The 22,007-nt window shown below is 40.0% G+C and overlaps 1 protein-coding gene across 6 annotated transcripts in view; it reads left to right on the top strand.

The window, feature by feature from the left end:
- Positions 1-20,019, top strand: part of SYNJ1 (synaptojanin 1) — an 88,203-nt gene extending 68,184 nt beyond the window's left edge. For 4 of the 6 annotated variants that reach the window (XM_032629655.1, XM_032629653.1, XM_032629656.1 and 1 more), the window contains 8 exons: positions 1,146-1,308; positions 5,162-5,371; positions 6,697-6,804; positions 10,486-10,524; positions 10,655-10,725; positions 12,353-12,461; positions 12,723-12,916; positions 18,754-20,019. In XM_032629655.1, coding sequence (XP_032485546.1) covers positions 1,146-1,308; positions 5,162-5,371; positions 6,697-6,804; positions 10,486-10,524; positions 10,655-10,725; positions 12,353-12,461; positions 12,723-12,916; positions 18,754-19,551 — 1,692 coding nt within the window. In that variant the 3' untranslated portion in view covers positions 19,552-20,019. Of the gene's footprint in view, positions 1-1,145; positions 1,309-5,161; positions 5,372-6,696; positions 6,805-7,358; positions 7,398-9,123; positions 9,172-10,485; positions 10,525-10,654; positions 10,726-12,352; positions 12,462-12,722; positions 12,917-18,753 lie in introns of all 6 variants that reach the window. The other 2 variants (XM_032629659.1, XM_032629654.1) reach the window with 2 other exon arrangements.
- The last annotated feature ends 1,988 nt before the right edge of the window (positions 20,020-22,007 follow it).

Here is a 22,007-nt window from a genome sequence, read left to right as displayed (position 1 = left end):
TAGTGACTGAGGCTTAAGAATACTTGTTAGTATTCTTTGGTGAATATATAAAGAATGCTGTTGACTTTAAAAAGTAACAAATGGCATATGAAGCCTGTTGCCAAGTTCTGAAATTTAATTGATTTGGTCTAATAAGTGAGTAAAGAATTATTAGTTCTTAGGACTCTGACTTCAAAGCTCAGGGTGGACACTAAATTCCTATTAAACACGGCTGTGCTGTTCAGGCCAGCAGCTTTCAACCTCTCCAGCCTATGCCTTCAAAGAATTCTAATGTCAATAGCACGTAAGGAAAGTATTTTTTTTAATACATCCACAGGACAGTGTAACTTGATTATAATATGTTGGTTGTTTTAGATTATACTTTTGTCTAAAAGCTTCTCACATTTATAGGAAAGGCAGGGTGCCAGTTTCACAGATACCAGTCTTTCTGTTTTCAGAATGATTAACTTTCGTTGAAGATTTAAAATGGTCTTAAATTCTCTCAATATTCTTCTGACGTTTGAAATGCTGAAACTACTTTGACAGTATAGCACCTTTCAAGACCATTACACCAAGTTAGGAAGGCCCAAATGAACAGGGAAATTATTTTAAGGATTTTCTACTGTCCTTTCTTTAGTTGTCTCATGTAGGAACAATTATTTAATCTGTGAATCAAAATCATAGGAAGTATAAAATTCTGTAGTAGAGTTGTCAGTGAATTTATATCTGGCCAGGGAAAGATACTTACTGCAGCAAAGGAAACTTAAATCTGTGTGCATCCTAAGAAAGAAGACCTGAGATTTAGCAACACAGGCTTTTAAAGGGAGGGTTGGGGACATTTGAAACTAGTTAAGGGAATTCCCAGGTTAGGACTATGTGCTTCCACTGCAGGGGGGGGTCCGGGTTCGATCCCTGGTTGGGGAACTAAGATTCTGCCAGCCGCGTGGAGCGGCCAAAAAAAAAAAAAACCCCAAAACCAAAACCCAACCAAAACAAAACAAAAAATTAGTTAAGAATACAGTATATGTGAAATGGTTATGTTGAATTGAGTCCAGCTGAATGAAGCCTGTACTGTTGTCGTAGTATGACTGAGGCAGGCACTGTAGTTCAAGATAGTGAATTTTCATGCAATGAATTTTTATTTTATATCTCTTTTACTCAACTAGTTATTGGGTCGGACTATAACTATTACTTTAAAGAGCCCAGACTGGATCAAAACTTTGGAAGAAGAAATGAGTTTAGAGAAAATCAGCGTCCCCTTGCCGTCCTCAACAAGCTCCACCCTGCTGGGTGAAGACGCGGAGGTTGCGGCCGACTTCGATATGGAAGGTCTGCTTGTTGAACACATTTACTGCTGTCCTTCAAGGTGTTTCCTTCCCATCAGTAACGTCTCAGTCTCCAAGTTTATCCTTCCCTTCCTTCTTGTAACACTGAGAGCAATATTAACGAGATTTTGTTTTGCATCGTATTGTGAGTCTTTTCCTTTTACCCAGACTTAAATGTATTTGCCATTCTGCCATGCAAAGGTCAAGACCTTTCCAAATGTTAGTTTATGTCCTTGTGTCGTAAGAGCACAAAGTAGTATTTTTGGTGTGTGGTTTTGTCCCCCTAATTGTAGTTAAGGTAGAAAAGTAGAAGCTCAATGTGCCGAAATGGGTTCAAAATAATTACTACAAAAGAATAATTACTACAAAAGAAGATATGTTGCTTTCTTTTTTAAAAAATTTATTGAAGTATAGTTGACTTTACAGTGTTGTATTAATTTCTGCTGTACAGCAGTGATTCAGTTATACACACACACACACACACACACACACACACACACACACACACACATATATACATACATACATTCTTTTTCATATTCTTTTCCATTATGGTTTATCACGATATTGAATATAGTCCCTGTGCTTTACAGTAGGACCTTGTTGTTTATCCATTCTACATATAATAGTTTGCATCCGCTAGTCCCAAATTCCCAATCCATCCCTCCCCCACCCCCCACCCCCCTCCCCCTTGGCAACCACAAGTCTGTTCAAAAGAGGATATATTTCAAAGTAATTTTAAAAGATTCTCAAAGTGGCTAGGAACACATGCATTTGAAACTGAACCCAGCCACATAAATGTAATCATTTCAAGTTTGGAGTTCAGGACAGATGATCTCGATATAGTAATTTCCTTAAATGTGATTAAGAAATGCATTTGCTTTTTAATGCTATATACGTGCTATATTATTTTAGCATATTTTCCATTAAGATGCATACCTTAGTTTATAAAATGACAATGCATCATATTGTGATACCCTGTATGTCTAGATAATGCATTTAAGAGTTGAACACCTCAGAAGATCATCTCACTTTCACATTTCACTGTTCATTTGTTTACTTGGTCCACACGTTTATGTAGTACCTTTCATGTGCCAGGTCCATGCTAGGTGCTGTAAATTCAACAGATGTCATCCTTGCTCTCCCCAAGCTCACAGCTCAGTTGGTGTTACAAACAAGTAAGCAGGCAGTTGTAATCACGTGACATCAATGCACTGGTGAACGATGCTGCAGTAGTTCATGGGGCAGCTGCCTGACCTCGAGTTGGGAAGTCGGGAGAGTTCTACCAGAGAAACTGAAATTGAGAGTCTGAAGACTGAGTGAGAATTAGATCAAAGAGGATAGAAAGGTGTGAACCAGGAAGAAGGAATGTGCGGAGACCTCAGGACAAAAAGGATCTAAGTAGACGATGCAAGTATGCTTGTGCAGGAGGAGTGGGTGTGGATGGGAGGTGGATTTGGTTTTGAATATGTTGAGTCTGAGGTGTCTTATAGGGTCCATCAGGCCCAGATGTAGGCTGTGGTGTGTGGGCCTGGCACTCAGCAGAGAGCTCTGGGCCCACCAGGCAGCTCTGATGACAGTTTAAGGCCATGCGTTTTTTTTGTTTGTTTGTTTTTTCTTTGCGGTACGCGGGCCTCTCACTGTTGTGGCCTCTCCCGTCGCGGAGTACAGGCTCCGGATGCGCAGGCTCAGCAGCCATGGCTCACGGGCCTAGCCGCTCCGCGGCACGTGGGATCTCCCGGACCGGGGCACGAACCCGTGTCCCCTGCATCGGCAGGCGGACTCTCAACCACTGCGCCACCAGGGAAGCCCGGCCATGCGTTTTTATTAGCTTGGCCAGGAGGATGAGATAGAGATGAGAGAGGACTGGTCCTGGGATCAAACAGAAATGCAGACTTCAAGGACAGGCAGAAGAAGGCTGCCCATAAAAGGAAAATGAGAAGAAAGAACCAGAAATGTCAAAGAGCCAGGAGAATATAGCAGCTTAAAAATCAAGGAAAGAGAAGATAACAAGGGAGAGTGGTCTGTGGCAAGAAGGAGAAGTGAGCACCGCAGCCTGCCCTTTGGGTTTAGTCCCGGGGAGGAGGCTGTTGGTGACATTCAGGAGAGTGATTTCAGTGGAGTGAAGAAGGCGGATGGTGGTAAATCGGGGTGTGGATGCAAGGCGAAGACGTGCAGAGAGTGTCTGTAGGCAACTCTTTACAGAAGTTTGGCTAAGGCGGGGGTAAGGGAGAGGAAGGCAGCTGCTCCAGGGAGTGTTATTTTGAAATGGGGACGCTTGAGAACGCTTAGTGCTGATGGAAAGGGCTGACGCCACTGGGGAGGGGCAGGGCAGAATGAGTGGCAGAACACGGTCCCTGGGAAAACGGGGGTGGGCAGAACCCCACTGTTTCCATCCACAAATACCTGAGTGCCAACCACGTGGTTAGGCTCCAGTTGGGGGCCAGGTTGTTGAAGAGAGTGGGTCCCATCTTAAGACTTCCCTTTTCTCTGTGAAGTTTAAGGAGTGGGGCAACTCATGGTTTCAGGAGAATTGAGAAGGTTCAAGATAAAGCTCCTGAGAAGGGGTCAGAGGGAGAGCCGGCCAGGAAATTGTGGAATTACCAGGCAGCCCTGGGAGCCCAGATGAGGCTGAAAACCACAAAGTTAACATGGCTTCAGTCATCGGGGCCACGTGGTTGTCTCTGGCCGCAGCACCCAGCAGCCCAGGTGCGCAGTTATGGAGAGGTTGGACAGTGGAGTTGATGCAGGCGCGATGGAAGAATAGTGCAGGAGGGGAACGGCCGAGGTGAGGAACCAGAGGACGCGAAGACAGGTGCAGAGACACAAAATCAAAGGCCTGGATCCTGGTGAAGTCAAAAGAGGAAAGAGTAACTGAGGGCGAGAGTGGAAGTCTGGGAAGTGGTGGTCAGAGGGCAGTGTTCTGAGTTCACTGTTTCAGAGGCACTGCAGTTCCAAGGGGCATATGTGTCAGGAGTGGAGGAGAGCGTCAGCAGGGAAAAGACATCAGGTTGTTGATGGGCTGACCACATGGACTTCAATGTCGCCCAGAAAGATGGCAGGACCCAACTTACCAGCTTGCTCTCTCCTTAGTCCTCAATGAATGGGTTCAAGAGACCAGAAGGATGGAGGTTGGAGATTATGGCAGCAAGCGGGGGTTGAGGGTGCTACATAAATTCGTGATGGCACAGCCTCAAAGAAATAGGCCTTTTTGTTCAGGCTTGGAAGATTGAGTTCTGCAATTGGAATTGGGTTGCAAGGGGCACCCTGACCCCACTTTCCAACCCTAAGGAAAGAGGAGGTGAGGAGACCTCAGGGGAGAACCAACTCCCCCCTGTTGTGTATATGTCAGGTTGGGGGAGTCCAGGGGACAGAGTAGCGAGGAGACTTCTGGGGAAGGTGTGTGACTGCGTGAGAGCCTGTCTACTGCGAGGGCAGGACGTGAGTTGAGGGCACTGGGGAGCGGGCAGTTCCATTGGCGAGAAGGAAGGTTTGGAGGGAGAGCATTAAGCTTCCAAGTCAGCCAGCACCGAGACAGCTGCTCAGTGGAATATTGAAAGCTCTGGAGCCAACCCAGCTCCAGCTGTTAGTCACCACCGGCCTCCTGTTGCTCTGAAACAGAAGACTGTCCTCAATTACATTTCCTATAAGAGCGTTTGCACTAATTCTACTTTTATATGTATAAAATTATTATATATGCCCACATGCTTAACCTATATATGTTTGCAGTGTCATAATGTTAAACGTGTTTATTTTATGTATATAACCCCTTAAAGCCTAGATTGGTGAAAAAAATCTCTGAGAAAGTTAACATGGTGGTAACTTGGCTGACCTTGGCTGACCTTGCACTTTCTCAGGTGATGTTGATGACTACAGTGCTGAGGTAGAGGAAATCCTTCCTCAGCATCTCCAGCCATCTTCCAGTTCTGGCCTTGGCACTTCCCCAAGTTCTTCACCCCGGACCAGTCCCTGCCAGTCACCTACCATATCAGAGGGGCCTGTGCCTTCCCTTCCCGTGAGACCAAGTCGAGCTCCATCAAGAACACCCGGGCACCCAGCTTCACAAAGTGTGTATTTTACTTAAAGTTTTGTATGACTTTCCCTGGCTAATGCATTTGATTTTAGACGGTTAAACCTCTGATGCCTTTGCCTCTCCTTTGGAGAACCATTTTTGTTTTAACTTTCATATCCATAGGCTGAAGTGTAGCATGTTTTCTGTGTATACAAAAGAGGAAACTTCGCAGATGGTAAGCCCTAAATGGAAAGGATACTCATCACTGCCACTAGATGAGAATTTTTCTTAGTTCTTTTTCTATGTGGCCAGGCTTGTCCATGTCTTATCATTGATGATTTTCTATCGTTATAGTCAGGACCCATAACTATTCGGGCTTAACTATCTATCTGTACATCACCTAAATTATAATATGAAGCAGAAAGAGACAAGATATATTTTTTGAATTCAACTTGATAGTCATGACTTCTCCAAAGTTGGAAGATTTGTCTCTGGAGGTTGTTACGTTACATGGTTTAGTCACTGTTCCATGCTAACCAATGTCTTCAGAAAATACCTTCCATTTCCTAAACTTCTCTAGCTCGTCCATGCTACTCTTAGAGGACTGGCTTCATTCAATAAATTCAAGATAAGCCAGGGTATAGAGAGAAGAGACACCCTTTTCTTTTTCTTCTCTCTATTGGCCAGTACACTGCAAATGACTTAACTCACACAGTACTTCATGCCATCTTTTTTTTTAAAATAATATAACCACTGTCTCTTTTTTTTTTTTTTTTTGGGTGCGTTGGATCTTCGTTGTTGTGCACGGGCTTTCTCTAGTTGCAGCAAGCAGGGGCTATTCTTCTTCTTTGTGGTGCGCGGGCTTCTCATTGCGGTGGCTTCTCTTGTTGTGGAGCACGGGCTCTAGGCACACGGGTTTCAGTAGTTGTGGCACGTGGGCTCGGTAGTTGCGGCTCGTGGGCTCTGGAGCGCAGGCTCAGTAGTTGTGGTGTACGGGCTTAGTTGCTCCGCGGCACATGGTATCTTCCTGGACCAGGACTCGAGCCCGTGTCCCCTGCATTGGCATGCTGATTCTTAACCACTGCACCACCAGGGAAGCCCCCTTTGTGCTGTCTTAATAGGGCCGCTCGATAAATCCCCTTCAGCACCTGGGGCCTGGGTAAGAAGTCCACAGAGAGCTAGCCTGATTGCTCTCATGGTACCAAAGGGTAATGTAGTAGCAGAACTGCTTATGTTATTGATATCAGAAATGTGTGACATTACACTGTAGTACAAATTTAGAAAATTAGCAAAATAATTTATCATACGCGTATAGAAAGTACCTTTGTGCTCACATCCACTTGGAACGTGATCCTCTTACCTCAGGTACTTTTTCGGTAGGTTCTCCTGTTGACACTCAGCCCCTGGAGCCCAAGCGGCCCCCCCCTCCCCGCCCGGCTGCTCCTCCTGCGCGTCCAGCCCCCCCACAAAGACCGCCTCCGCCTGCAGGTAACAAACCATTTTATTTCCATTTTTGCTCGATTTAAAATCTCCCTCCACTCTGTTTAAAAATGTTTTGCATGTTTCGAACTTCTAGCTTCTAGATTTTACTATTTTTCTATCACTGGTGCTACTTCCTCAGTTTTTCTCTAAAAAACGTGGTGGGTGTGACAGAACAGGGAAAAATATTGTTTCTCAACTAGATTCCTGTAACATGTTTTCAGAGCTGACCTTTTACAAGTGTGAAAGAAGGGTTTGTTTTGTTTTTGCTAATGGGGTTGTACTGATTTCTATAAAATGCATGATTAGAACTGAAGAACATACATATACTTATTTACTATAAAGTTTATATATTTGTTTAAATGTTCTTTTAAAATAAGTATAATGTTGTTTCTGTTTAGAAGCATTTGCATTACATAATAGCTTTTTTATAGCATCAAGACATGAATATGTGGTTTCTACATGATATTTGACATCATGAATACTACAGTAAATCTTTGACATTTCAGTTCTTTATTTAATGTCGTTTCCTTTCTGCTGCACATTCTCTTATGAACCATAAGGGGCTAGGAGTCCTGCACCTGCTAGAAAAGAATTTGGAGGTAACCGTTTATATTTGTTGTAATGTATGGATCTTGGTTCATTAATTTTTTTGGAGTTTGATTCCTATAACTGAAAGACATTTTAGGTTTGTTTGATAAAAGTCAAAATGAGTGACATTTATATGCCAACTTAAAAATAGCTCCAAACTTCCATTATATTCCTGTTAAGTAAAAGATTAGAGCTTGCTTTTATTAGTGAATAAAATTAACAAGAGCTTCCATTTCCCAGATAGAGGTGAGTTACTCATCAAGGCCTGATATACTTTTTCTTAACAAATACAGTCAGTTTGGTTACAAAGATTTAATTCCCCCAAATCATACTACTTTCAAAAGTGATTCAGGCACAATGAGTATAGAATGTTTCCCAAGTATTTGATTATATTAGATTGTATTTGAGCTCTAGTACATTCCCTTGCCAGTAGCCTGTGGATTAGCAAAGTGTCCTAGAAATGCAATTTAAAATAATTATCTGAAATACAGCTTTCATTTTGCATGGCTTTATCATAACTTGTCATAACATTCATGCCTCATTTTTAAAATGTAAGAACAATTTTCTTTTATATATTTCAATAAGGAAATTCTTACTAACACATGGGTCACTTTTTGTTAAAAGTGTAGTTTACTTGGTTTACATGAAAACTTTCACAGAGCGTAGTTGGAGGTATACATTTGACAAGCTTATTTAATCTAATTCTCAGGAAAGGCTGAGGCGATATTTCTCAGTCCCACAGAAGAGCTTTTACAAATCCAGTTTTAATATCATTAAGGCTCACTATACACTTGCAGTTGGTCTTTCTACTCTAGCTGCCTAAGGACATTGCGGACTGGCTCGTGTGTTGTTACAGATTGACTTTGCTGTGTGTAGATTTTAATGACTTTGTATAATAAGGGTAGCAAAGTTATTTCAGCACTGTGGCCTCTGCAAGATACTGCTGGAGTATAACTTTTCCGTTGACTTACAGAAAACATTAATTTTTCCCGTTTCAAACTTGTGCTTTTATTTATAGTTATAATAGACTTTTATTTATTTTCTCCTTTAATTAGGAAAACAATCTATAGAAAATAAGTTGCTAAATAAATTTGTGAAAAGTTATACATGTTAGCAACTCAGTGGCTTACTTAGAAATCTGATTTAATTTTTAAAAATCGCTTCTCTTCACAATTCTTTTGTAGGCAATGTTTGCAGTGTATTTTTTTAACCCTATAAACCAATAACTGCTTGAAGGCAATAAGCTGAGAGAAAGTAATTACAGTACTTTTAGGTTTTTTTTTTTTTAAATAATGTATCAAAAACTAACTTCTAAGAGACTAATATAGTCTCAGAGATTTCATATGAAGTTGGAACTTTAAGATTTTTGTTCCTTTTTGACTGGTAAATATTGGAGCTTTTATGAGTGATTTAACTCTGAATATAAAGAATGAGATGATCATAGAGCAAAGGCTTTCATGACACATATTTTTCAATTCCTTACTGCGAGTAATGTCAGATGTAAAAAGCAAACTGTCCTTCTCTTTCATTCTGACTGTGGAAAGGGCCAGACTCAGGTTTGGGCCAGGCACCTAAAGTCACTTTGGTTTGTATTGATATCTTTGAAGAAATTTAAACCAGTGAAAGAAATTTTTTGCAAAAGTAAGCTTAACTCGGAAATTGTTTTGTGTGCCTGCCTTTCATTCTGTGTGCTACAGGCCCTGAACAATATACAGCTTTTGTTCTTTCTCTAAAAAGGTATTGGAGCCCCTCCCAGTCCTGGGGTAGCTAGGCGAGAGATGGAAGGTAACAAGACTTTTGCATCATAGAAATGGATCTCTCGTTTTATTTCTAAATGTCAGCCCCTCCAGTGTTCAAAGGCTTACCAAATCTTTTCTTGGTCCAACTGTAAACTCCCCCTCCCATCCTTCTGTATACCTTGTAACTTGGTATTTTTTTCTCTTTCCATTCTGTGTTGTATATAGTTTCTAATGGATGTCCATTTAATTTCCGCACAGTTCTCATGTTGTTTTGCACTCTGTGTTGTATATATTTCATATATCCTTTGGATGTGAAATTATTGTACAATGTTATTTTAAGAAGAATGCCTTCAAAATTCTTTTCAGAATAAGTCAAATGTTTAGAAATGTACTATACTAACTCTGGAGTTTTAAAAATTAATAATTGTTATTAAACCTTATTAATTTAATTGTAATTAAACCTTATTAATTCAGGTCCAAGAATATAGTGTTTTTCGGATGATTTCAGATAACAGAAATGTTTTAATGTATAATGACGCTGAACTAAATTTGCTTAAGAGGCTATAAAAACTAGAAGCCATCCATTAAGATTATAGTTCTTAAAAAGCTGATGGATTTCATAGAACAATCACACTTGAATTTCCTTTCAAAAAGAATAAATATGAGATGCAGGCCTCAAGAGTGTCCCCTTAACTCCTTTTGGCCCCAAAAGTAGTTTATTTCATTTCATCCTTTTACTACATTTCTAATGAGTTTGAACCATAGTTTAACATTGTCTTGCATAAGGCAGATATTTGGTAATAAGATGTGCCCGTCTTCTACCTTCATCATAGGATTTTGCTATAGAAATCCCAGAGATCTCATCATGAGATTCCTTTATCCATAATGACATCTACAGCGTGAAGCCCTGAAACAGTGCCATTAGGTGCCTCTTGTGTGACTCGGAAGATGTAGTGCTGTCTGTTTGCTCCGGAGCTTGTTTGTCCACCAAGCTCTGGGAAACAGCGGGGCTGCATCTTGTGACCATCCCCCTAAGCTGACCGTGTGTTTTCAAGGTTCACAGGAGAGAGCTCTGTTGGGAAAGTCACCTTAAAAGTGACCTTCTGAATGAGGTATCAGACCAAGTGCTAAGCTGGCTCCCATGAGTGTCACTCTCAGTATCCTAATTTTTCTCTTTTTGGGGATATTTCCTTCAGAGCTGATAATACGCTTCCTTCATCATTATCTAAAGCAAAGTACTTTTGTTTCCATCTCATGCCCCCATTTCTGCTGGTAATGAAACAGAACAGCCAGCCAATGTTATGCAATATGGCTTGATTGTTTACTTATGACTAATTTTTTTTTCCTTCCTGCTTCAAAGCACCCAAAAGCCCTGGAACGACACGGAAAGATAATATAGGTAAAAACACTTGAATTCAGCTTAACCTTAAAACTGGACCGTGAATAGACACTTGGGATATAAGTAATGGTTTTTTGTTTCTTTCTTTTTTAAAAAAACTGAAATACATGGTGCGATGTCTTTGTTCCAGGACGCAATCAGCCTTCACCTCAAGCAGGACTCACAGGCCCAGGACCTGCTGGATACAGTACAGCCAGGCCGGTAGGCAGCACCTCGCTTGGGAGCCAGGAGGTCTAGGTTCTAGGTCCCAATTTGCTGCGAATGAAATGCGTTATCTTGAAGAAATCATGGGGCCCATTAAGGCCCCAGTTTCCTCAACTCTAAAATGGGGAATTGCACTTGGCACTCTCCAAGGTACCTTTCAACACTAAGAGTATTTTAACATCCTCTTCAAAAGTAACTAAACATACTTCCTTATTTGAATAAAAGTGATACAATTAAGTAGTTACAGTCACTACATAAATATCTTAGAATCTCTATATGTGGAAGTGATGTTTTGGGGCAACTTTTTATATTATCTGAGTAATTCTTCAATCAGAAGGATTTTAAAATTAGATTTCAGAAAACCCATTTATGATAGTCAACTAAAACTGGTCCTAAAGGTATTAAAAGCAGGAAAGCAGGTGGCATTGCAGTGCCTTTCCCTGTGTTGTGAATCTGTGGTTTTCTGCGTGTTTATCAGTGTTCTCTTATACACAGAATTATCCTCTTATTCACCGAAGTGAAAATTTTCTCTGGGATAGAACAAGTAACTTAAAGGGAAAAAAAAGAAAGAAAGGAAACAGAAACCAGGATCAGTCTAGGGGGGCCAGCTGAAGAGTAAGAAGTGGGAACTGTGACTGTAACTGGAAATTAAGAAACTTCTGCTAATGAAACTACTTCTAATTTCTAAGGAATCCTCATAAGATTTATAAGATAGAAATACTTCGTTCTTTCTCTTGTAGCTTTCTATTTAACATCCAACCTAAAGGCCTTTTTCTATATATAACATCACACTCCAAAGTAAAATGTCTGTGGAGTATACCTAAAGATAGCCATTACCCACTTTCCTTTTTTCCAAAGAAGGGGAAATTGCTATCCATTGATTCTACCACTTCCCACAAAGTACTTTCTTTATTTAATACTGTAAGAATAGGGAAGGAAAGTCAGAATTTTGTGAGATAACATTCATAACTTTTGCTTAAAAATAAGGAGTATTGGGAGCTTAAAGTCTTCAGCAAACGTGTGAAAATAGAAAAGACACTTTTCACCAGTGTGTCTTCCAGTGTATTTATTTTAGCATATCGAGTAAGCCACTCAAGAGGTTTTACATCTGTGTTTAAAAAAAAAGACCTCGGCATGGTTTTCCATAAGCTACTTAGTTACACAGTGTATGTCCCTCTCCACGTCCTCGTGACCTGTAATACCATCCCTGTCGCCCATTAAGGCAGCATCGCACAGGATGAAGAGCATGGCCCTGCAGCGGGTCAGACCTGACTCTGGCTCCTGGCTCTACTTTCTAGCTCTGTGGCTTTGGGAAAGTTGTATACATTTCTTCATCTTCATTTATAATAGAGATGATAAAAGAATACCTACCTCTGAGGGCCATTTGGACAATGAAATGGAAATGCCTACACAGTGCTTAATTAACACAGCACCTGGCACATAGTAAACAGTGGAAAATAAAAAGGAAGATTTTTAAAACTTATGACGATGTGGCTATAAATAGAGAGCCATTAAAATGACAAGAGGCTGAGGAATGAGATGAGATGCAAAAGCAAATATTTTCACCAAATCTTATCTGTTGAAAATAAGTAAATATCTCAACGGTTACGTTTTCCATTTTCAGATTATTCCACCCCGTGCTGGGGTGATCAGCGCCCCCCAGAGCCATGCTCGGGTGTCTGCTGGAAGACTGACTCCTGAAAGCCAAAGCAAACCATCAGAAGTACTGAAAGGTAGGCCCTGTATTAGAAACAGCAGTGCCGTTCTGTATTCTTTTCCCTTTTTCTTTTTCTTTTCCTTTCTGCGGTCTCTCGCCGTTTACAACTTACTCGAATTGGGATAGCCTTGTGTCTTTCTTTATGCTACAAGAAATGAGGCTGCTTGGGGCCAGGGGTAGGCGGGGACAGGGGCTAGAATCCCTTACATTTCACTAAAGGAAGGATAAAAAGTGGTTTTCTAGAAAACACCTAACATCTGGAAATGACTTTTTTTAGGGCCGGCTCTTCTTCCTGAACCACTGAAGCCTCAGGCCGCCCCTCCTGTGCAGCCTTCTCTGGCCCCGCCGGTTCAGCAGATGCGGGAGCCTCTTGTCCCGGTGGCCACACCTATGCCTCAGTCTGCCCCGCAGCCGCCCCCTCGGAGCAGGTCGTCCCACAGCTTGCCTTCTGAGCCTTCAGTGCAGCCGCAGGTAAGTCCTGCCAGCCGGCAGAAGATCATCTGGACGCTTCTGTGAGGGTTTTGGCTTATTTTTTGTTTTGTTTTGTTTTTCTTCTTTTACTGAGGTATATTTGATGCCTTTGGTATAGTCTTTGAACATACTTATTTTAATTATTAGCTTAAGAAATAAATATGAGATTCACTTTTAACAAATGTTTGTCTTTTGGTAGACAAACATTTAATCGCATGTTCAGATATGACTTTAACGGGCGAATGTCATTGGACATCTCAAACCAGTCACACAACAGATGCATGGTTTGGCTGTTTGAGGTTTGGGGTTTCTGTCTGTTTGTCTAACCTGTGGCCTGCATCAAGGGTTCTCAGAGAGTGACCCTAGATTAGGGATCTTTAAGGAATTCCAAGCAGCTCCCAGGCTGTTTTGTCTTGTTAATGTTAAAAGTGTTGGTGACTTTCTGGTTTTTTAATGCATAATTTACTTTGAATAGTTAATGAATTAGGATGGACAATAATAATTTATTTTCTTATTGCTCACAGTTAGTAAGTTTTGGCTTTTACATCGTGGAGAGAGAGGCAGTCAGATCACTCCTGACTGCTGGCAGTCGAGTTAATTTCCAGTAGCGCTCTTATTCCTCCTGATGCCACACAGCTAGCTCTTTTCCGTGGTGGAGCCGGCACTGGGCTTCCTCAGGGATCTCTAGCAGTTTCAGACACTATTGGATCAGTTTAGAAGTTTTGGGCGTGCAGCAGCAGGCTTATTCACCAAAGTGAAAACCATCAAAATAATGTTATCTCATGAGTGTGACACAGAAAACAGCGCCATTGCACTCTTGAGGATGCTGAAGATGTATAATAATTGTAGGAATCCTTCCAACAATAAATAGCTATTATTTTCTCTCTGCCAATCGGCTTTTAGTGCATCATGAATTTTTCTTCTTATCTTCTTGTGAGGTGTACTATTGTATTTTTTTTTTAATGTAATTGGAGGGCAAGAAACTTTCAAAGTAGCCGTATCTTAGAGCTTTGTATTGCTGTTTTAGGACAGAAAGTGATCATGAGTTTCATAGTAAAAGTGAACCCTGATTCCTAAAACTCTATAAATGTTTTCAGTATTGAAAGTAGGTATGGTACTCTGAACAACTTCAGAAAGGACACACTTCAAGTAAGGTTGCAATTCTCAGTAGAAAGTCATCTATGACACAGAAGTACTACAGGATGAGTATTCCAATGACTGCCATGTGTCATTTTCTTAGGTCATTTTTCAGCTTGTTTTGCTTTCTGATTTTCATTGGAATGGGTGCGGTAATTTGGTGACAGACAGCAAGCCCATGCTTTGTGTGTGGCTCGGTAGATTGTGTTCTTGACTCTTGTATTCTGTTCATCAAAACGATGAAAAATGTTTGTTTTAAACCTTCTTTTTGCCTCAATCACTGATACCAAATTCCTCTGCACATTATATACACAGACACACTTTTCTTTTGGGGGAGTGGGGTCTTGTTCATGTCTTTGTGAAGGATCACAAAGTGGTTAGTTTCCTCCTTGGAGCTTACAACGCTGAGGGGCTGGAAGGAAAGGGAAGTATTTTACCTTTTGTGCCTTTTGAACTTTGAACCATAAGAATAATACCTATTCAAAAAATAGTAGACATTGAAAATTCTAAAAATCTTCTGTAGTGGCTATAAGTTGAAAAGGATGGGACAGTAAAATATGACATTTGTTACTTTGGTAATAATATGAAATAGTCTTAGAATTGAACACTTAGTAATTTTTACAAGTCTTTATCAATTCTGCCAAAAATCTACAAGGTATTTAAAACATAAAAACACACATGACCCAGCTTTACTTTTTATAACTATTTAAGTGTCCTTTGATTCGATAATTCTATATAGAAAAGATTATTCTAATTCATATGATTATACAACATGTTTATATCCTTTACAAAGTGTGAAAACGCCTCACCTATCTGACTTCCAACATCTTAGTCATCTGATTATCAGCTAAGAACCAGAAGTCAGGAATCCAATGAGAAGTAAAATACTAGCATCGTGGCTATACTGTCAGCGTGATTGCTGCCAGTGAGGGAAGAGGGCAAGTAGAACACCTCAGCATTCCGGATCAATTGAATTCCATCCCTGTGTATCTTAGTGTAGACCCATTCCTGTCTCCTGTCCTGTGCCAAAGCAGATACATCAGGACCATCAGGAAAGCATTACATTCAGGAGCCTCATGTTTCGTCGGCAGGAAACTCTAGTAATACTTAATATATTTTAGAGTGGTGTCTCTCTAAATTGTCAAAGTGAGTTTTGCTATTTTAAAATAAGGTGAGCTTTAAATATTGGGGAAGATTTGCTCAAACGGTTCCTTGAGAATACTGTAAGTTTTAAAAGTACTGCTATATTATGAAAAGATTATGATTTCATTTTTAAACAACAAAAAGAGGATCCAGTTTCTTACCTTGTTGTACCTTGCAGCTCATAAATTATGAAGTGAATTAATGATAGTATCACCCTTCAGAAAACCTGAGTAATATAGAACAAGCCTGGATCCTGACGATTTGTTAAATACCATTTTTCACTTTTTTGCAAAGTGATGCCATTTTGTACATTTTCTCTAATGATGATAAACCCACAGACTATCTTAAGGCTGTGTCCTACTCTTCTTGGGCTGCCATAACAAAATACCATAAACTGGGTGGCTCAAATGGTAGAAATTTGTTTTCTCACAGTTCTGGAGGCTGGAAGTCTGAGACCAAGATGCCACCGTGGTTGGGTTCTGGGCTGTTTTCCTGGCTTGCAGACAGCTGCCTACTTGCTGTGTGCTCACGTGGCCTTTCCTCGGTGCTTGCACGAGGAGAAAAGAGTAAGCCCTCTGGTGTGTCTCCGCCTAAGGGTACTAATTCCATCGTGAGGGCCCCACTCCCATGACCTCATCTAACCCCAGTTACCTCCCAAAGGCCCCATCTCCAAAGACCATCACTTTGCGGGTTAGGGGTTTCAACATATGAATTTGGGGTGGGGGGGAGACACAAACATTTCATCCATAACAGGCTGCTTCAAATATTTTAGAGCTTCCAAACCCTATTCGGAATATTATTTTTGGAATAATCACTTTGAACTAGTTAGTAATCAACCTCAGACAAAATTAAAGTTTGAACACTAATTCAACAATACATTTTTCACTCAAAATGACAGAAGAAATTGGAATTGTCTCTTGGTCTTACGCTATGACCTGCAAATATCACTGCTCTTGGATGTTGTATGTAATATAGAAATAAAAGTATTTTGAAGGCTGAATTGTTAGGGTTGTTGGTTGGTCTCCAATTGTCCTCCTAACTCTTTCCTTTGATGTCTGTGTTCCCTTTCTCAAAGCAGGAGCAACCATCAGGGTAACAGGTATTGGATTATTTCTCAATCTTATATGTGCTTTTCATCTGTCTTAGCACATTAGATGTATGAGTCTTTTGCTTCATACATCTAAATTTTCACTCATTTTAAAAACCACCTGTCCACATTAATAAATTCTATTATCATACCATAAAACCTGCTTTTTTTCTTAGTATTTTGAATTTTTAGGAACCATTTTAGTTCTTGCTAATGCTTTCCCATTTTTTTTGCTTTGTTTTTTTACAAAAATTAACAAGACTAAGAAGTTTAACTTCAAGAAGGTAAGCTTTAGGTATATAGAAGTGTATTTGGCAAAACCAAAAAGGTTCTTGGTTTTAACAATGGCATAATTACATAAATACAAAATTCAATTTTTTTTCTTAGATTTCTTTTGGGAAATTAAAAAAAATAATTTTAGTAGCACAATTCTTTTTCGTAAGGAAGAATTGATGATTTACAAAGATGAAAGTTAACGTAGCAGGATTGTTTAAGGGCCTTTCCAACACCCTTCTCTGTAAAAATACCATCGTCATTAATGTCAAGTCATCACAGATCCTGCTTAGATATATATAAATTAATTCTAATGTAATGAATGATGGTGTAGCTCTCATTATAATTTCAAGTCTGATTGGGCAAAATGATCCTGTTCCTATCAAATTACCCTTTAACTTATTTTGAAAGAAAAAAAGTTAATATATGAAAATAAAGATATTTAAATGTATAGCATTTATTTGGCAAGGGCCTACTATCCTAAGCTGTGCAAGCATAAACGTCTTACCTGTAATGTCTATGTCGTGGACTCTTGTATCTACCATGGGAGAATTGGGGCCCAGGCCCAATCAAGTACTTCTGTTTTGTTATACGAACCATGAATAATCCAGACATTATTGGTAATGTAGAGCTAATTGTAATTTTATGACGTCTGTAATAAATTTGTCTCTCAAGTACTTTAATACACTTAGAATACAGTTTAGAATCTGTGACATGTTTACTCTTCAATTTTGTACAAATTTATTGCCACATTAAGTTTAAAGAAAAACATATTTGTTTATTCAATTATAAAGTATGTTCTAGATCAGTTGAATAAAACAGATACAGAGAGTGATTCACTTATGAAGTTATCCACACTGTTTCCTTTTGCAAATGAACAGCCTTCCCTATTCTTAAGCACCAAGTTACTGTTTCATAAGATGCAGTTACATTTTATTGGGACTGCTGCTCTTTGTTTCAACATATCTCATGAATGTTTAGTTATTTGCTTTAACAACGATCTAAATTCATTTTGGGTCATGCTCTGTTTTGTTACGTTGCAAGTCTTGAGCTAAAATTCTCCCTCCCCTGTCCTTTTCAACCCAAAGGTTTGTTTTCTTACCTTTAATTTGGCATAAATATCCAAGTCATCTACCTAGTTTTAATAATTATGTAGGGTTTTGAAAATTATTAAAATGAAGTTCCTGATGAGCCAGTTTTCTCATAAGGCCAGGCCCCCAGTTCTGTTACCCGTAGGGAAAGTTGGCCGTGCTCAGTCCCACAGCCATGCTCCACTCCAGCCGGCTTCTTTGTGAAGTGGGCACACAGGGCAGATTTTTCATGACCGTGAAGTAATTCCGACCCCTCCTCCTGCCAGTAACAGTTCACAGCCAGCTCTGTCACGTAGAGAGGACTGTGCACCCTCTGGGCACGGCTTCATTTTGGTTTAAGAATTAATATACCAAATAGAAAATGGGACTTCCCCCACCACCCCGTTTTAAACAATCATTGCATTTGATTGTTAACAAACGTATCCGTTTTGGAACATTTTTACAAGATGAAGGAAGGTCAATTAAGGAATACTGTCACGTTACTCACAGCGTTTATCCTGCAAAGGAGAACTTACATTAAAAAGCAAAGAATGCTTTGGAAATTTATTTATCCAAGGAGAAAAGGAAAAGATGTGTTGTTTTCAGCTGGTGAATACAAATATACTAATAAAATTAATTTTCATCCATAAAGTTGAATTTCCATATTTAAATCTCAATGAAAATATATTTAAAAGAACAGTGAAACCACATCATCATCACAGATGGGTGCTGGAAGTTTATGTATAGAGATTTCGCATAAGTTCTAAAGATGGATCTCTTCAGTTTGTGTGAACATCTGATAGTACTGGGCATGAGCAAAACTCACCTGCTAATTCTGTACCGTTCTCCATTTTACCATCTCAATACTTGCATGGATAAAATAAGCTCTGTTTAATAAAAGGACTTATTTATTTAGTAGGGAGTTTTTAAAAAATAATACTTCAGCTGCGTTATCTTACTTAAACCACCAGAGTAACAAGCCACGCAAAGCTGCTTTTTAGTTTCTAAATTTGTATACTTCCCCCCACCCCGAAAATGAAGAATAACTGAGACAGGAAGAGTAGGGGGTATTCAAAGTAAGTATATTGCTTTTTGGTTGATTATTCAGTGCTCGCTCTCTTCTCCAGGTAAAAACAAACGGGGTCTCCGCCATCAGACTGGACTCGCCATTAAAGACCGACCCATTTGAAGACCTGTCATTGAACCTGCTTGCTGTATCAAAGGCTCAGCCATCTGTTCAAACCCCAAACCCAAAGGGGTTGATTCCATTGCCTTCTGCAACCCCAAGTAACATGAATACTTTGAGTTCTGTAAGCTGCATGCCGACAATACCTCCAATTCCAGCCCGGAGTAAATCCCAGGAAAACACGCGATGTTCTCCAAACCCATTCACTGAGAGCTCAAGCAGCACAAATCCTTTCACCGACAGGACTGCCGCTCCCAGAAACCCCTTTAGAGCTGAATCTCAAGGATCAGAGGCCACTTCGTGGTTCTCCAAAGAAGAGCCCGTTGCTCAGAGTCCTTTCCCTTCTCTGCAGCCTCTCAGACAGAACAGTAGCAAGCCTTCATCTTCACTGGATGGCTTTGAGGACAGTTTTGGTCTGCAGGGCCCGCCTACACTAAAAAGCAGCAACCCAAAAGGATGGGTAACCTTCGAGGAAGAAGAGGACTTTGGTGTGACAGGAAAGTCAAGGCCCACTTGTCCAGACCTACTGGGTGATCAGCCGAGTTCGTCTTCTGGCTCCAAGGTGACCTTTAGTGATGACTGGAATAAAGGAACCAGTGTCTCTTTCTGTGTGTTGCCAGCAAGAAGACCACCTCCGCCTCCTGTCCCTCTGCTCCCACCTGGCACCACCCCTCCAGCAGACCCTTTCACAGCCTTGGCCTCTAAGGCATCACCCACGCTAGACTTTACAGAAAGATAATGTTATACAATAGAAAGCAGTTGTTTTTATAGTTTTGGCAGGGTAGAGCCAAAAGAATTGGGCATTCGTTATTCATTATGTGCAATAAGTAATTGTTAAGTGCACTGATGTTGTCATGAAGTACCACTATTTAATGTGTACAAAGTTGGAATATGTGTATATTGGAAATAAGGAAAAACCTTTCTCATTATTAACTGGAATTTTGGTGTGTTTCTGTTTGGATAAATACGAGAGAGTAGAAGCCATAAAAAGTGCTCGAAACTACTTTAGAAAATAGTCCTTATTCAGAAATTCTTTGTCAGTCTCCTTTACAGAATCTCAAAAAGCCCAAACAACTTCTAGCTGACATTACTGCCAGCCCCTTTCTTACTTGTTAAAAATTGGTTCTTATAAGTATTTACCAAAGAGCTGTCAAACTTATACTGAAACAGAATTTAGAAGGATATATATATATATACACTGTATATATATATATATATATATATATATATATATATATACACACACACACACACTTACATATTTGTAAAACACATAATTTAAACTCTAAATCAGGCCAAATTTTTACCTAAAAATTCGAACATAGTTCTTCTTTCAATATTTCATTATCTAAAGGATGGCTGAAAATGAAATTTGGATATTTCATTCCTTTTCTTTCTAAAACTAGAATGATCTCACTAGGGAACCAGAATCGACCACCGTTCCACACCCACCCCCGTCTGACACGCACACCGCCCACACCCTTGTTACCTGCCACTGCAGCACGTGCGCCGGCTTTTCCGGGGGAGGAGCTTCTTGCAGCCGGAAGCAGCGTAGTGTGTGGTTACAGTCGGTCACGTGGACCGACATCCCGGCCCTTTCAAAAAAGCACGCTGGCCCAGAAAGTCGGGAAAGCACGTGCCACCAAGCTCAGTGAAAAGCGTTAGAGCTCAACATACGCGAAGGCGTCCGCGGCCCACGGCCCTCGCGCGCTTCTCTTGCCGCCTCCGCTCTGGAAGTGGTGAGCGGGCCACAGGCGCCGCCCGGGGCGGAACTGGGATCTACTCCTTGTGTGTTCTCTCCCTCTCACGAACTACACGACACATCTGTGATGCTGCTTTACGTTTGTAGAGGCTACACCTCAAATTAGCTGTGGATTTTGTCTCCTGCACTGCCAATATGCAGCTGATCCTGCTTTAATTTTATGAAGACGTACACAGAATGTATACAGAATGTAGTATTTTGATACCATTGAGTAATCCTAATCAGAAAACTCCTTGAGCAATAGTTGTTTTGTTGTCAGTTTAAGATTACCTTTACCCATTATATTAACGTTCCTTTTATACAAAGAGTTGTATATGTCGACCTAAAGTCCGTTGTCTGCATTTAACCTTTAAAGATGTGCGTTAGCGGAATATCAGAAAAAAGAGTTCCTGTTTAAGAATACGTAAAGTGTAAAAGCACAGCAGACTGCATCGCACTTAACTGCATAAAGCAAATCTGTTAGGAAAAAAGCACTTTTCTAAATACTCAAATGTTATCAGAATACTATGTTTATAAAAGTAACCCTCTCTCTATTAACAGCCAGGATTTGCTGTTAGAAATAACTCGTGAGTTTTATATTGTGCTTTTTGGGGGGGTTCTAATCATTTCAGCAGTAGTATATTTTAAACAGCAGTATTACTATAGGCAGTGTGCTTCAAAATGTGAATTAACTTGTTGAAACTGTGGCTTTAACAAATCTATGTGAATAGTATATATGGTATTCAATATTTGCTCTCCATTAGCAAAATAATTCATTATAAACTTCACTAGTGCAGATTGCAGTTCTGTGAGCAATGTTTCCTATTGAATATAAACTACTGTCTAAAATATACATATCATGTAGCAGCTCAGCCTTTATCAGCAAATTCTACTTGGCAAGTTGCTGAAAAAGTGCACAAAGTTATGAAAGTTAAAGGTCTGCTGCAAATAACTAGCCACTATTCTGTGTATTATTAAAATATTTGCCAGTTCTGTTAAAAGCAGAGCAGAAGCTAGACACAGGATCTCTTTGTGAATTCTTCATTCTCTATAGTAGATTGCTGTTTATATGTAAGAATTTTATCGCTTATGTGGCATACAGTATAACTATATACTTTATAGAAGTACAGTATTAAAGTCAGTGGTATGAAACACTCTGTACATATCCTGTGAAATGCGCTCTCATATGAAATAAATATACCTGTCTTTACCATATTGACTGCTTTGCTCAAAAGGGAGGAATTTTTCTCAGCCGTTTTCCTTGAAGTTTATATATACGGGTTTGGTGACATTTGGGGATTAATTCTTGTTGTATAATTGGGTATTTTGATTCAAGATCTTATTTTCATCCATTTCACTTCTCTATGTAATATTTCGGCTAAAAGTAAGAAGAAAGCTATTCTGAGATTACTAATCACCGTTAAGAAGCCATGCACTTATTCTGCAAGAGAGGC

Source organism: Phocoena sinus, chromosome 4, assembly GCF_008692025.1.
Source record: "Phocoena sinus isolate mPhoSin1 chromosome 4, mPhoSin1.pri, whole genome shotgun sequence".
NCBI classification, from domain to species: Eukaryota; Metazoa; Chordata; class Mammalia; order Artiodactyla; family Phocoenidae; genus Phocoena; species Phocoena sinus.
Note: the sequence above shows the minus strand (reverse complement) of the source record. Positions and strands in the feature narration are given on the sequence as shown.